Source organism: Jaculus jaculus, chromosome 3, assembly GCF_020740685.1.
Source record: "Jaculus jaculus isolate mJacJac1 chromosome 3, mJacJac1.mat.Y.cur, whole genome shotgun sequence".
NCBI classification, from domain to species: domain Eukaryota; kingdom Metazoa; phylum Chordata; class Mammalia; order Rodentia; family Dipodidae; genus Jaculus; species Jaculus jaculus.
This window is the reverse complement of record NC_059104.1, coordinates 69,033,523-69,047,613: the sequence shown is the minus strand read 5'-3', so window position 1 is coordinate 69,047,613 and position 14,091 is coordinate 69,033,523. Positions and strand designations below refer to the sequence as shown.

At 38.4% G+C, this 14,091-nt stretch overlaps 1 protein-coding gene across 1 annotated transcript in view; it reads left to right on the top strand.

The window, feature by feature from the left end:
• Sucla2 (succinate-CoA ligase ADP-forming subunit beta) overlaps window positions 1-14,091 on the top strand; it is a 73,413-nt gene that overhangs the window by 30,657 nt on the left and 28,665 nt on the right. The window contains exons 3-4 of the mRNA XM_004665878.2: window positions 3,238-3,337; window positions 4,708-4,870. Coding sequence (XP_004665935.1) covers window positions 3,238-3,337; window positions 4,708-4,870 — 263 coding nt within the window. The remainder of the gene's footprint in view (window positions 1-3,237; window positions 3,338-4,707; window positions 4,871-14,091) is intronic.

The following is a 14,091-nucleotide window of genomic DNA, read 5'->3' as shown; positions in this document are numbered from 1 at the left end:
GCAGTGTCCTGTGGGTGCCCCAGCTAGAGGAAAACATGGAGTGTCTCCTCAGTCCCTTACTTGACTGATTTTTCCTGATTTCCTCTTACTGATTCTGGAGCTTGCTGTTTGTGAGCCCCAACAATTCTGTTTCTGCTCCTCCACAGGATTGGAGTTACCGACATGCATGGCTATGCCCAGATCTGTATATAGGTTCTGGAGATTCAAACTCAGGAGGTCTCTGACCCTCATGCTTGTGCCATGAAGGTCACTTAACTGCTGAACCATCTTTCCAGCCCGTTGACATGGGAACTTTACTAAGTTATGAACTTTTCTTTGGTTTTATGACAACTTTTGACATCTGTTTGTTTGTTTACTTATTTATTTATGTTTTTGTGAAGGGGGGGTTTCATGTGAAGGCATAGTGAGCCTTCAACTCACTGTGTATCTGTGGATGACCTTGAACTCTTTATCCTCCTGCTTTACCTCCCAAAGTGGTGGGATTATAAGCATATGCTACCATGTTTGATTTGGCTTTTATACTTATTTTTTTGATTTATAGTACAAAAATAAAAGTGTACACAAAGCCACTTTCTCAGAGCTCTTCCATGCTTGGGGACTAGGCTGGGAAATGGGTACTTTGTAGCTTTTAGCCCAGAAGAGGCAGAGTGAAAGAGACTAAGTTAGGACAGCTATCCCTCTATTCTCCATTTCCTTGCTCATTCTTGTCTTTCAGATCAGCTTTTAGTCTTTTTGTCTGTCATCTCTTTAGCCAGTGAGCACCCACTTTGTGCTGAACAGTGGGCTAGAGGGCTGGAAACAAAAGACACATGATGCTTAGTCCTGTATTCTGGAGTAGAAAAGACTTGGCTCTTCTGGGTCCTTGCCTCCTGCTACTCTACTCTCATATGGGCCCTTTCCTCCACATCACCGTTTTAACTCATCTCTTTTGCTCCTTTTTACTTTTTTTTATTTGCAAGGAAGGCCATGAGGGGAATGAAAATGAATGAGCACATCAAAGTCGCCTGTCATTGCAAATGAACTCCAGATGCATGCGCCAGTTTGTGCATAAGGCTTTACAAGGGTACTAGGGGATAGAACTCAGGGTGTCATGCTTTGCAAGTGAGTGCCTAAACTGCTGGATCATCTTTCTAGCCCATTTCTACTTTTTTTTTTTTAAGATTTATATTTATAATTGCTTAAAAGAGAAGGTAGACTGGGCATGGTGGCATATACCTTTAATTCCAGCACTCAGAAGGCAGAGGTTGTAGGATTGCTGTGAGTTCTAGGCCAGCCAGGGACTACAGAGTTAGTTTCAGGTCAGCCTGGGCTACAGTGAGATCCTACCTCAAAAAAAAAAAATTAAAAAAAAAGAAAGAATGTAGATATTTATGATTGCTGAAATTTTATTTTTATTTTTAAATCTGCAAGGTGATTTTGACTTTCTATAATATTAATGTCTTAGAAATTTTATTGGCATTAGGAAGATGAAGACCCATTTTCAGCTAGAATGTCATGTGGAAGGAGATTGTATTTCTTGTTGTTTAAAAGAGGGTAGCTATGAAGATTTTTTTTTTTCAGGGAAATGATAAGGAAAAGACTTGTTTGTGTGATTAGGAAGAGAGGTCTACTACTTTCTTTCTTGCTTTCATTGTGAAAACCATGGAAGTAAAAGGGAATGAGCAAGAATTGGGCTTTAGAATGTAAGCTCCACAAGAACAGGTTTCATGATAGATCCCAAAGACTTGAAGAGTACCAGATCAATCAGTATCAGTAACCAAATTCCATAGTTACCCATGTTTTAAGTAGGTTCTTTTATTGATGGCAGTAACCTTAATTGCTTTTGATAATTTGGAGTTACTTTTTGTTAAAAATCAGTTAGCTTTGAGAAGTAAACGTAAATTTACATTTTGAAAGATTTAATAGGAGAGCATAATAAAGTAATGTAGTAACCGTACACTGTATTTTCTTTATAGTATTTGAAATCCCACCAGTTTTATTTAGATGAATATAGTGAATCTGTTGGATTACTTTTGATTCATAAGACTAAATATGCTTTGATACAGACTTTGCTTGTATTGAAGCTTTTCATTAAAATACAGAACACTTAAGAAATGCTTAAAATTTAATTTTTTTCGTGTTTTGTATATATTTGTTTCTTTTTGAAAGGAGGCTATGTCCAGAGCCAGAATATTGCCATGTAATTTATGCTTTGAATGGGGTGCCCTTTATTTCTTGAATTGGAAGTATGGCTTTTCATTTAGAGTTCTTCTAAATTAGAGCCAGAATAAAATCTTATTTCATGCTCAGCAAAGGCTTGTGGGATACTAAATTAGGTGAAATTTTTGTTAAGTAAAGGTAACTTAGGGTTTGAATTTGTGAGTAGTTAATGTCTGATTTATATGTAATAAAGGCAGTAAAAATTTGTTTTTCTGTTTTCATTTTTTTTTTTTTTTTTAAGGTAGGGTCTCACTATTCCAGCTGACCTGGATCTCTCTCTCTCTCTTTTCTCTTTTTTTTTTTTTTTGGTTTTTCGAGGTAGGGTCTCATTTTGGTCCAGGCTGACCTGAAATTAACTCTGTAGTCTCAGCGTGGCCTTTAACTCATGGCAATCCTTCCTACTTCTGCTTCCCTAGTGCTGGGATTAAAGTGTGCACCACCACGCCCAGCTTTTTTTTTTTTCTTCCTTTTTTTTTTTTTGACCTGGATCTCTAGCCCTAGGCTGCCCTTGAAGTCACTGTCCTCAACCTAGCTTGTAAAATTTACAAACTTAGCATTCATAATATTACTGCTAAATAATGTTTATTAATAGGACAAAGTTCTATAAATTAGCACCAGCTATAAGCACTGGTAATATCTCTAAGTCATGACATATTATATCTCTTAAAAGTAGTAATTATAACTCAGATTTTACAAAATAGCAGGTTTACCTGTGAATAGAGAGACTGGAAAGTATTAAGAAAATACTTGAGTCTTGGTTTTGTACTTAAGGTGTTTTAAATGTCAAAGAAAGGCTCAGTTATTTTTCAGTAAAGAGTATTTTCAGAAATGACTTAATATAAGTAGCTAATTTTTGAAAGGAATAGATCTTTTAGATGGTGAATGCTCTACTTTTCAATCTATGTACATGGAATGTCATTTGACATTGTGAACAAATGGAACCTTATTTAATAACATCTATGATTATGTATGTTAAATAAAATCCTGTCTTTGATATGGCTTCCTGCTTCATATGTAATAGAAGTTTTTGTCTTCTAGGTTCAAAGGATGTTGTGATTAAAGCTCAGGTTTTAGCTGGAGGCAGAGGAAAAGGAACATTTGAAAGTGGCCTCAAAGGAGGAGTGAAGATAGTTTTCTCGTAAGTCTTTTTTTAAAAAAAAAATGCTTTTATTATTTATTGAGTTTTTTTAAATAAAAAGGTCAAACTCTTAGGCCTCCCCTCCCCCTGCCCCAGTTCTGCTGAGGGTCATCTTCTGTGAGGTTATTGATATTCACTGTGGGGAGCAAGAGAAGACTCAGTCTCTAGGTTGGGGAGGGAAGACAGTGTCTCAGGTTATTTCCACCCATCCTGAGGCTCTTAGAATCTTTCTGTCCCTCCTTCTGCCATGGTCCCTGATCCTTGGCAGGCAAGATAGGGATCTGATATTGTGTTCGTTGCTTTCTGTGTAGTCTTTGGATCTCTGTTTTTCTGAGGTTTGAGTGACCACAGTGTCTGTTACATTTCCCTTGAACTGGTGGCTTTCATGCTAGCCATGAGAGCAGTATTCATGTTACCACTTCCTCTGTAATGATTTCTGGGCCAGGACAGATGAGGTGGAGTTGACCCATTTCATGGCAGACAGTCAGTCTGCTCTCTCTTCTAGAGCTACTGGGGAACCCTAGTCCTTTTTTAGTCCCAGCACTTGGGAGGCAGAGGTGGGAGGATCATGGAGAGTTCGAGGCCGCCCTGAGACTACATAGTTAATTCCAGATCCGCCTGGACCAGAGTGAGACCCTACCTCAAAAAACCAAAAAAAAGAAAATTTGTTTTAAATTGGTTTGAGCTTTGAGCTTTGAGCTTTTTTTTTTTTTTTTTAAATGTAAGTGCCAAGGACTGAATTCACATCTTCATGCTTATATAGCAAGCACTCTTAACCCACTGAACCATCTATATGGCCTACTATGTTAATTTTTTTTTAATTTTCTTATTTATTTATTTGAGAGTGACAGACAGAGAGAGAAAGACAGATAGAGGGAGAGAGAGAGAATGGGCGCGCCAGGGCTTCCAACCTCTGCAAACGAAGTCCAGACGCGTGCGCCCCCTTGTGCATCTGGCTAATGTGGGACCTGGGGAACCGAGCCTTGAACCGGGGTCCTTAGGCTTCACAGGCAAGCGCTTAACCGCTAAGCCATCTCTCCAGCCCAAAGATGAGATTTTTTTTTGTTGTTTTTTTTTTTGTTTTTTTTTGAGGTAGGGTCTCACTCTGGTCCAGGCTGACCTGGAATTAACTCTGTCATCTCAGGGTGGCCTTGAACTCATGGCAATCCTCCTACCTCTGCCTCCCGAGTGCTGGGATTAAAGGCGTGCGCCACCACGCCTGGCTACTATGTTAATTTGCTAAAGAAAAAAATCACTAAAGATTAGCAAATTATTGAAAATACTAAGATTTAAGTGTTAATATTTCAGCTATGGCGTGGAATTTTCTAAATTGGGAAACAGAAGAATTTGTATTCTCTTTCTTCTTTTAGTCCTGAAGAAGCAAAAGCTGTTTCCTCACAGATGATTGGGAAAAAATTGGTTACCAAGCAAACGGGATCAAAGGGCAGAATATGCAATCAAGTTTTGATCTGTGAGCGAAAGTATCCCAGGAGAGAATACTACTTTGCAATAACAATGGAAAGGTCATTTCAAGTGAGTAATATTAGACATGATACATTAAGATTTGTTACTAAATTTCAAAAGTTTAATGTTATTTATATGGGAAGGAGCTAAAGTACAATTCATAACCTACACACAGAATTTGTTATTCCTGAAAACTGGTATGGAATATGCTAGAAAGTAACATAATGTGATTTTTAAAACTATTTTATTTATTTATTTGAGAGAGAAAGAATGGGTGTGCCAAGGCTTCTAGCCACTGCAGATGAACTCCAGATGCATGTACCACCTCATTCGTCTGGCTTTATGTGGGTACTGGGGAACTGAAGCTGGGTCCTTAGACTTTGCAGGCAAGCACGTTAACTACTGAGCCCTCTAGCCACCCATAATGTGACTTTATTTAACTGACATGTTGCCCACTGTGCTAAGAGGGCAACTGACATAATTTTTAAAAAGTTATAAGAAAAAAAATCTTGCTGTAATACATTTCATGGGATTTCCAATATGTTAATTCATTAAGATGAGCTCAAGTCACCTGTGGAGTCTGTAGACTGAGAAATAATTTCTAGTGTATAAAATATTCTTACCAAAAAGGAAGTTTCTGAATAAAACTAAGAACATGTGTATCTATGATTTCACCTTTTTTTCCCCACTTGTTACATTTTCTATATTTTATTTTTGTTATATCTGATTTTACTTCACTAAGTGATTTGGTGTTTTATAAGTTGAATGTGAGAGTAAGTAGTAAACAATATAGTTTTGTGTGTGTGTTTCTTTGTGTGTGTGTTTGTGTAGTATGTGTGTAGCGTACATGTGTGGAGGCCAGAGGAGGACATGGAGTGTTGTCTTCCACTTTATCTCCTTGAGATGGATGCACACTGAACTTAGATTTCAGTTAGACTGACTGACCAGCACACTCCAGTCATCCTCCTGCCTTCAGCCCCCTCAGCACTGAAGTCACAAGTGTGCACAGTCATGTCTGACTTGTTTAATATGCATGCTGGGGACTGAACTCAGTTCCCTGTGCTTGAGCAGCCCGTCTTCTTACATGCTGAGTCATACTCTTAGTCTAGCAGTACAGTTTCCAGGGGCATTAACCATGATATCTTTCTCTGTGGAACCTAAAATACTAGTATTGAATGTAGGCATCAAGTTGAGGGAAAATTTGTTCACAACACTAATAATTGGAGAGAATATTTTGTGCTAATTAGTTGGCTTTTTGAGTTCATTTATTTTTTAAAAGCTTGTTTGAAACAAACTAAATGTTTGTAAGCCGTGGTAAAGACTTGATGCATAAAATTATTATTCATTGGGTATAATAAATTTTAGGAGTCATGAAATAATTATCTATATAAAAAACTTTAAGCATATTTATTTATTTGATGGGGAGAGGCCAGATAGAGAATGGTCATGCCAGGGCATCTAGCCACTGCAAATGAACTCCAGACCCATGCGCCTCTTTGTGCATTTGGCTTTACAGTGGTACTGTAGGATTGGACCTAGGTCCTTTGGCCTTGCCAGCAAGCACCTTGAAAAATTAAAAAAAAAAATTTTGTTTTATTGACACATTCTATATTTATAGACAATAAACTATGATATTTTCCATCGCTCCCCCACTTTGCCATTCACAACTCCATCATATCCCCTCCCTCTTTCTGTTAGTCTCTCTTTTATCTTGATGTCATCATCTTTTCTTCCTATTATGAGGGTCTTGTGAAGATGTTGTTAGGCACTGAGTGGTCATGGATATTGAGGTCAACTTCTGTCTGGGCAGTTGCATTGTAAGGAGCAGTGCCCTTCCTTTCACTCAAATATTCTTTTCGCCACCTCGTCCACAATGGACCCTGAGCCTTGGAGGGTGTGATAAAGATGCTTCAGTGCTGGACACTCCTCCTTCACTTCTCAGCACTATGTTGCCTTTTGGGTTATCCCAGTGGTCATAGCCATCTGAAAAGGGAAGCTTTTCTAACCAAGTGAGAGTAGTAGTAATATATGAATATGAAAATTAAGTGTAGTGCTTTCAGGGTAGTTTGGTGAGAATAATATATACATTTATCCAGACAAAAGTAGGCTTTATACCCCTAAGGCTCATGACCTCTCCTGCCATAGGCTTTTGATTAGGTTTTCTGTACCAGGCATGTATTCCCTTCCATAGAGTAGGCCTTTAGTCCAATTAGAGAACAGTTAGTTTCCTCCAGAGCAGACATGTCACTATTGCACTCATTCATTCATTTGGCCTGTCTGGTCAGACTTGAGGCTGCCACTGTTTTCACCGCTGCTGACTTGTCTCTCATAAGAGTGCATAAAGTGCAGCTTTCAGTCGGCTGGGCTAGAGGAAGAAGGTTTTCTGCTCAGCACCAACTTGATTTCTCAGTGACTTTGCCTTTCAGTCATGTGAAGTCTTCAGCAATAGGATCTTCCCATCTCTTTCTCACGGGGAACCAAGGGCCTTGCCAATAGCCTGTAATGTCTTGGAGGCAAAGGGACCTCCCTGGCCAGTTTACTGCTCACTGGGAAGTATCCCATCCCAGGTACTGAAAATTTTCTAGTAACAATCTATGGCTTCTGGATATACCGTTATTTAAGAGAGAACTTGCGATATTTGGCTTTCTGGGCCTGGGTTACCTCACTTAGAATAATCCTTTCCAGATCCATCCATTTCCCTGAAAATTTCATAATTTCATTTTTCTCTGCTGCTGAATAGAATTCCATTGTGTAGATGACCACATCTTTATTATCCGTTCATCTGTGGATGACATTTAGGCTGGTTCTACTTCTTATCTATTGTGAATAGAGCAGCAATAAACATGGTTGTGCAAGTATCTCTAAGGTAGTGAGAAGAGTCTTTAGGATATATGCCTAGGAGTACTATAGCTGGATCATATGGCAAATCTATTTTTAGAGGCTGTCTTTTCTCCAATGAATTTTTTGGGCATTTTTGTCAAAAATCATGTGGCTATAGCTGCATGGATGAACATCTGGGTCCTCTGTTCTGTTCCATTGATCTATATGTCTGTCTTTGTGCCAATATGATGCTGTTTTTGTTACTATGGCTTTGTGATATAGCTTAAAATTGGGCATGGTGATACCACCGGCCTTATTTTTGTTGCTCAAAATTGTTTTGGCTATTTGAGGTTTTTCCTGCTTCCAAATGAAATTTTGCATTTTTTTTCTATTCCTTTGAATGCCATTGGAATTTTAATAGGGATTGCATTAAACATGTAGATTGCTTTTGGTAAGATTGACATTTTCACAATACTGATTCTTCTAATCTAAGAACATGGATATCTTTTCATTTCCTTGTGTCTTCTGCAACTTTGTCAGTCAGCCTCATTAACTTTTGGGGTGGCTTCCAATCTCACCAATGCTGAGTGCCCACCTCGATCCCTCAGTGTTGTGCTGTGGAGCTAGAGCTCTGATCAGCTATGCTATCACTGGGGGCTTAATGCCAGAGGTCTGTAGTTCTGATGGTGGGGGGAAAATCTGTTGCTTGGTCTTTGCTGCTGCTGCTGCCACCACCTGGCATGTCTGATGGGACTGCGCGGCGGGTGTGTGCTGATTGCGGACCGAGGTCTCAGTGGTACATTTTCCTCCCTTCTCTTGAGTCTTGGTCTCTCTGGCTTCTTTGCTGTGTCTAAGAATAACCTATACTCCTTTACTGTTCAGAAGAAGAGTTTATTTTGCTGGGGTTTTGCTTAAATCCCTCCCTAGGCTGGTTTGGAGTGGCTCCTATGCTGTCATCTTACCCGGAAGTCCCTGCCATTGGAATTTTAATGGGGATTGTATTAAATGTGTAGATTGCTTTTGGTAAGATTGACATTTTCACAATATTGATTCTTCCAATCCAAAAACATGAAATTTCTTCTATTTTCTTCAATTTCTCACTTGAGTGTTTTAAAGTTCTTAGTGTAGAGATCCTTCTCTTTCTTGGTTAAGCTTATTCAAAGGTACTTTATTTATTTATTTATTTTTGAGGCAATTGTGAATGGGAGAGATTTTTCATCCTCCTCCGCATGTTTGTTGTTAGTATATCAGAAAGCTACCGATCTCTATGTATTTATTTTGTATCCTGCTACGTTGCTAAAAGTGCTAATTAGCTTTAACAATTTGTTGGTAGAATCTTTAGGCTCTTTTATGTATAGAATCATATCATCTGCAAATAATGATAATTTGATCTCTTCCTTTCCAATTTGTATCCCTTTTATAAGTGTCTCTTGCCTTACTGCTATAGCTAAGACTTCCAGTAGTATATTAAATAGAAGTTGGATCATTAGACACCTTTGTATTGTTCTTGAATTTGGTTTTCTTTCTTCTGGTGGATCATAGTCTCTCTTTAGTTCTCCCACTTTTGTCTAAGAAGAACCTATACAGCTTCACTTTTCAGAAGAAGACTGTATTTTTCTGTGGTTTTGCTTAATTCCTCCCTAGGCTGGTTTGGCATGGCTCCTAGTTACCTTGAAGCCCAGAAAAGTTTTTTTTAAAAAGCATTTTTTTCCTCTTTATTTTTTACCCCTACGATTGAATTTTCTAGTAATGTTTGGTTAATAAAAAGTATTTTGTAACTTTTTTTGTTTGTTTTTCGAGGTAGGGTCTCACTCTTTAGCCCATGCTGACCTGGAATTCACTGTGTAGTCTGGAGGTGGCATCAATCTTGGACTGATCCACTCTGCCTCCCGAGTGTTGGGATTAAAGGCATGAATCACCACACCCAGCATATTTTGTAACTTTTATATGAAAGTATTTCTTAAAGTATAACACTAGGTGGTAGCAAAAACTCATTAAAAGGTAATCTTTTAGATGAAAAATTTTAATAAGTTTTTCTACATGGCAGATTTAGGGGTTTTTTTAATTTTTTTATTTTAGTTTTTTGAGGCAGGGTCTTGCTCTAGCTCAGGCTAACCTGGAATTCACTCTGTAGTCTCAGGGTGGCCTTGAACTCACAGCGATCCTCCTACCTCTGCCTCCCGAGCTGAGTGCTGGGATTAAAGGTGTGCACCACTACACCTAGCTAAATTTAATTTTAAAAGTTATTTTAGAAATTACATAACATTAATCTTAACCACATAAGTTTGCTGAAATTGTATGTTAAAAATTTCCTTATTTTTACTACATTTTCTGTCCCTACTTGATTTATTATATATCAGCACCTAATGATCATTAGCTATACATTTACTTTTTAGAATATTGGATTCCTTTCTTTGCTCACAGAGAGGAGTCAGACAGAGAGGTCCTCTAGCCATTGCAAATAAACTCTAGATGCATGTACCACCTTGTGCATCTTGCTTTATTGGGTCATTGGGCTTTGCAGGCAAGTACTTTAACCACTGAACCCTCTCTCCAGCCCATGTTTACTTTTATTAAAAAAAAATAACTTATTTATTTATTTGTAAGAGAGAAAGAGAGAGAGAGAGAAAGGGAGAGGGAGAGAATGGGCACACCAGGGCCTCCAGCCACTGCAAACAAACTCCAGATGCATGCGTCCCCTTATGAATCTGGCTTTACATGGGTCCCAGAGAATCAAACCAGGATCCTTTGGCTTTGCAGGCAATACCTTAGCCACTGAGCCATCTCTCCAGCCCCCCATGTTTACCTTTTGTTGTCACCAGAAGCATGGTGTAAATGCCTGAACAATTTGAGATAGATTTTATTCATTTTTATCTATAGCATTTACTTTTCAAATGATATTTCTTTTTTTTTTAATTTTTTTAAAATTTTTATTTATTTATTTGAGAGCGACAGACACAGAGAGAAAGACAGGTAGAGGGAGAGAGAGAGAATGGGCGCGCCAGGGCTTCCAGCCTCTGCAAACAAACTCCAGACGTGTGCGCCCCCTTGTGCATCTGGCTAACGTGGGACCTGGGGAACCGAGCCTCGAACCGGGGTCCTTAGGCTTCACAGGCAAGCGCTTAACTGCTAAGCCATCTCTCCAGCCCTGATATTTCTTTTTATTAATTCATTAACTTCCAAGCAGGTAGTGATAGAGAAAAGAGAGATAGAGAGAATGGGAATGCTAGGGCCTTCAGCTGCTATAAACTAACTCCAGATACATGCACCACTTTGTGCATCTGGCTTTACATGGGTACTGGGAAATTGGACCCAGTTCATTAGACTTTGCAGGTAAATGCCTTAACCACTGAACTATCTCTCCAGCTTCTGTATCTATCATTTGTTTATTTGCAAGGAGAGAGAGAAAGAGAAATTGATGATCCAGGGCCTCCTGCCACTACAACCAAATTTCAGATGCATGTGCCTTTCTCTGCATCTGGCTAAATGTGGGTAATAGGGAATGAATCTAGGCCATAAGGCCTTGCAAGCAAACACCCTTAAGTGCTGAGCCATTCTCCTGTCCCCAGAGAGATCAACTTTGAGTTCATTATAAGAACTTGAATTTTCAGAGAACTATTTGAGTCTTACTAATGGAAATTGTTTTTATTGTAGTTGTAAAACATAATATACAATTATACAATTACAGTAATTCAGATTGAAATACTATAATAACAAAACTGGCCGAAGACATTACATTATTTATTTTGTCTTTTTTTTTGAGAGACACTCCCTCTACATATCAGACTAGCAAATTATAATATTCTTGATATTACCAAATTAGAACAGTGTAGCATTTAGTTATACTTTTGGGGCTATCGCCAACTTTTGGGAAATGCTATGGATAGGTCTCTGCTAAACAGAAAACAAACAAAGACAAACAAACAAACAAAAAAGCAATCAGCAGCTGGGGACATAGCCCTGTGGTAAAGCCAAGCTAGTCAAGAACTAAAGCTAATGAGAAAAGAACATTTTTAGTTCAGTTAAAATCTTATACATGAGCCAGGTGGTGCATGCCTTTAATCCCAGCATTTGGGAGGCAGTGGTAGGATTACTGTGAGTTTGAGGCTACCCTGAGACTACATAGTGAATTCCAGGTCAGCCTGAGCTAGAGTGAGACCCTACCTTGAAAAACCAGCAAAACTTAATACATGATTATGCCTATGTATGATTCCCAGCACTCAGAGACAGAGGCAGGCAGTTGGATTCTGAAAGTTCAAGTCCAGCCTGGGCTACATAGCAAGTACCAGGCCAACCAAGGCTACTTTTGTTACATACATGTTTTAACTGTAGTTTCTGTTGGTTTTCTCTAGTACCTATCACATCAGGATACTTGGGCACACATTTACCACGGTGATGACATACCAAAGCAGCAAAGACAGTCACTCTACCCACTCTGTCACTTTGGTTGAATCACATTTATTAGCATTTGCTTAGTGCCTGTTGAGTACTGTGGGCCAGAGATAAATCTAATATATTAAATTGCATTTGTTATATAAATGTATTTTTCTAGTAAAAATGAAAATGAATGGCATATTTAACTATGTCAGATTTTAGTTTGTTTGAAGCAGATAGATATAAAATGTGATAAAACAGTTCTAAAAAAGAAAGAGTTTAGGTTACAAAAGTGAAAACAATAATTAATTTGAATGTTTAGCTATTTTCAATATTACTAAATTGTCTTGAAAATTTGTTACCAAGATTTAAAAATTAAATTAATATGGTGATTTTGTTTTGTTTGTTTTTTATTTACTTATTTATTTATTGGGGTAGGGTCTAGCTGTAGCCCATTCTGACCTAGAATTCACTATGTAGTCTCAGGGTGGCCTCAAACTCATGGTGATCCTCCTACCTCTGATTCCTGAGTGGTGGGATTAAAGGTGTCCCACCATACCTGGCTATAGTGATTTTTTTTTTTTTAATTTTTAAATTATTTATTTATTTGAGAGCGACAGACACAGAGAGAAAGGCAGATAGAGGGAGAGAGAGAGAGAATGGGCGCGCCAGGGCTTTCAGCCTCTGCAAACGAACTCCAGACGCGTGCGCCCCCTTGTGCATCTGGCTAACGTGGGACCTGGGGAACTGAGCCTCGAACCGGAGTCCTTAGGCTTCACAGGCAAGCACTTAACCGCTAAGCCATCTCTCCAGCCCAGTGATTTTTTTTTAATGAAAACTTGTACTTATCATTTGAAAGACTTTTGCCTATACAAGTGATCATAGAATAAGTATAAATTAAAGCTCCTCACTTTCTTTAATGTATAATTGTTTCTTATGTTCTATTTTAGCCTTTACCCTGCTGGCAACTTAAACTTTAAGAGGATACTCTCTTTCCCTTTAGTGGTGCTGCCTTTGTGACGTTTTCATTTCTATCAGTTGATACAAAAAAAAAAGTAAAACTAAAACAAAATATTAAAACTTTATATTCTGCTTAAGTAGCATGATAGCAATTGAACAGGCTTTTCTTAATTCTGAATCTCGGGTTTTTAGGTATCTAGCATCTTATAATTATGAACTGCCTTACTAGGGAGGAAAGGAAGAATATCTTCATCTGAAATTCATAAAGGAACTTAAAATTAGACTAACATTTTAGACATTTTCTTTCCTTAGACTAGGTCATCCTTTCTCTTCTAAATTTTAGAAGAAAAGAAAAAAACATTTGGGAGGGAATGTGTTGGAAAAGTTTTGATACCAAGTATCCAGAGTTGGGCCAAACTTCAGAAGTTAAGGATATAGTCATTCACATGAGTGCTCCAGACACCAGCCTCAGGTTTTAGTTCCCCAGGCTACCCTCACTTCTGACATCCTTTCTAGTTTTATAATCCCCAAGACTATTTACAGAACCCAAGAAAATTCTGTATTAATGCTCACAGCTTTATTTTTGCCAGAGGATACACATCACAACTAGCCAAATGAAGAATCCTAAACACAAACTTTTGTTTGTTCTCAGTAGAGTAAGGTTGTCTAGAGCCTTTTTATTTTTATTCCTATTTAATTTTTTAATTTTAATTTTTAAGTTTTAGAGCAAGAGGATGAGAGAGAAAGAGAGGAAGAGAGAGAATTGGCGCACCAGGGCCTTAGCCATTGCATTTGAATTCCACACACTTGCACCACCTAGTGGACATGTATGACCTTCCACTTGCCTTTCTGCATCTGGCTTATGTGGAATCTGGAGAGTCAAACATGGGTCCTTAGGTTTTGCAGGCAAGCACCTTAACCGCTAAGGCATCTCTCCAGCCCTTCTTTCTATTTTTAATATTTTATTTATTTGCAAGAGGAGAGAGAGAGAAATATGAGTGGGTGCACCAGGGCCTCCAGCTACTGCAAATGAACTTCAGAGACATGTGCCACTTTGTAACTCAGGCTTTACATGGGCATTGGTCGGTTGCTAGGCTTCGTAGGCAAGTGCCTTAAGCTGCTGAGCCTTTTTGCCA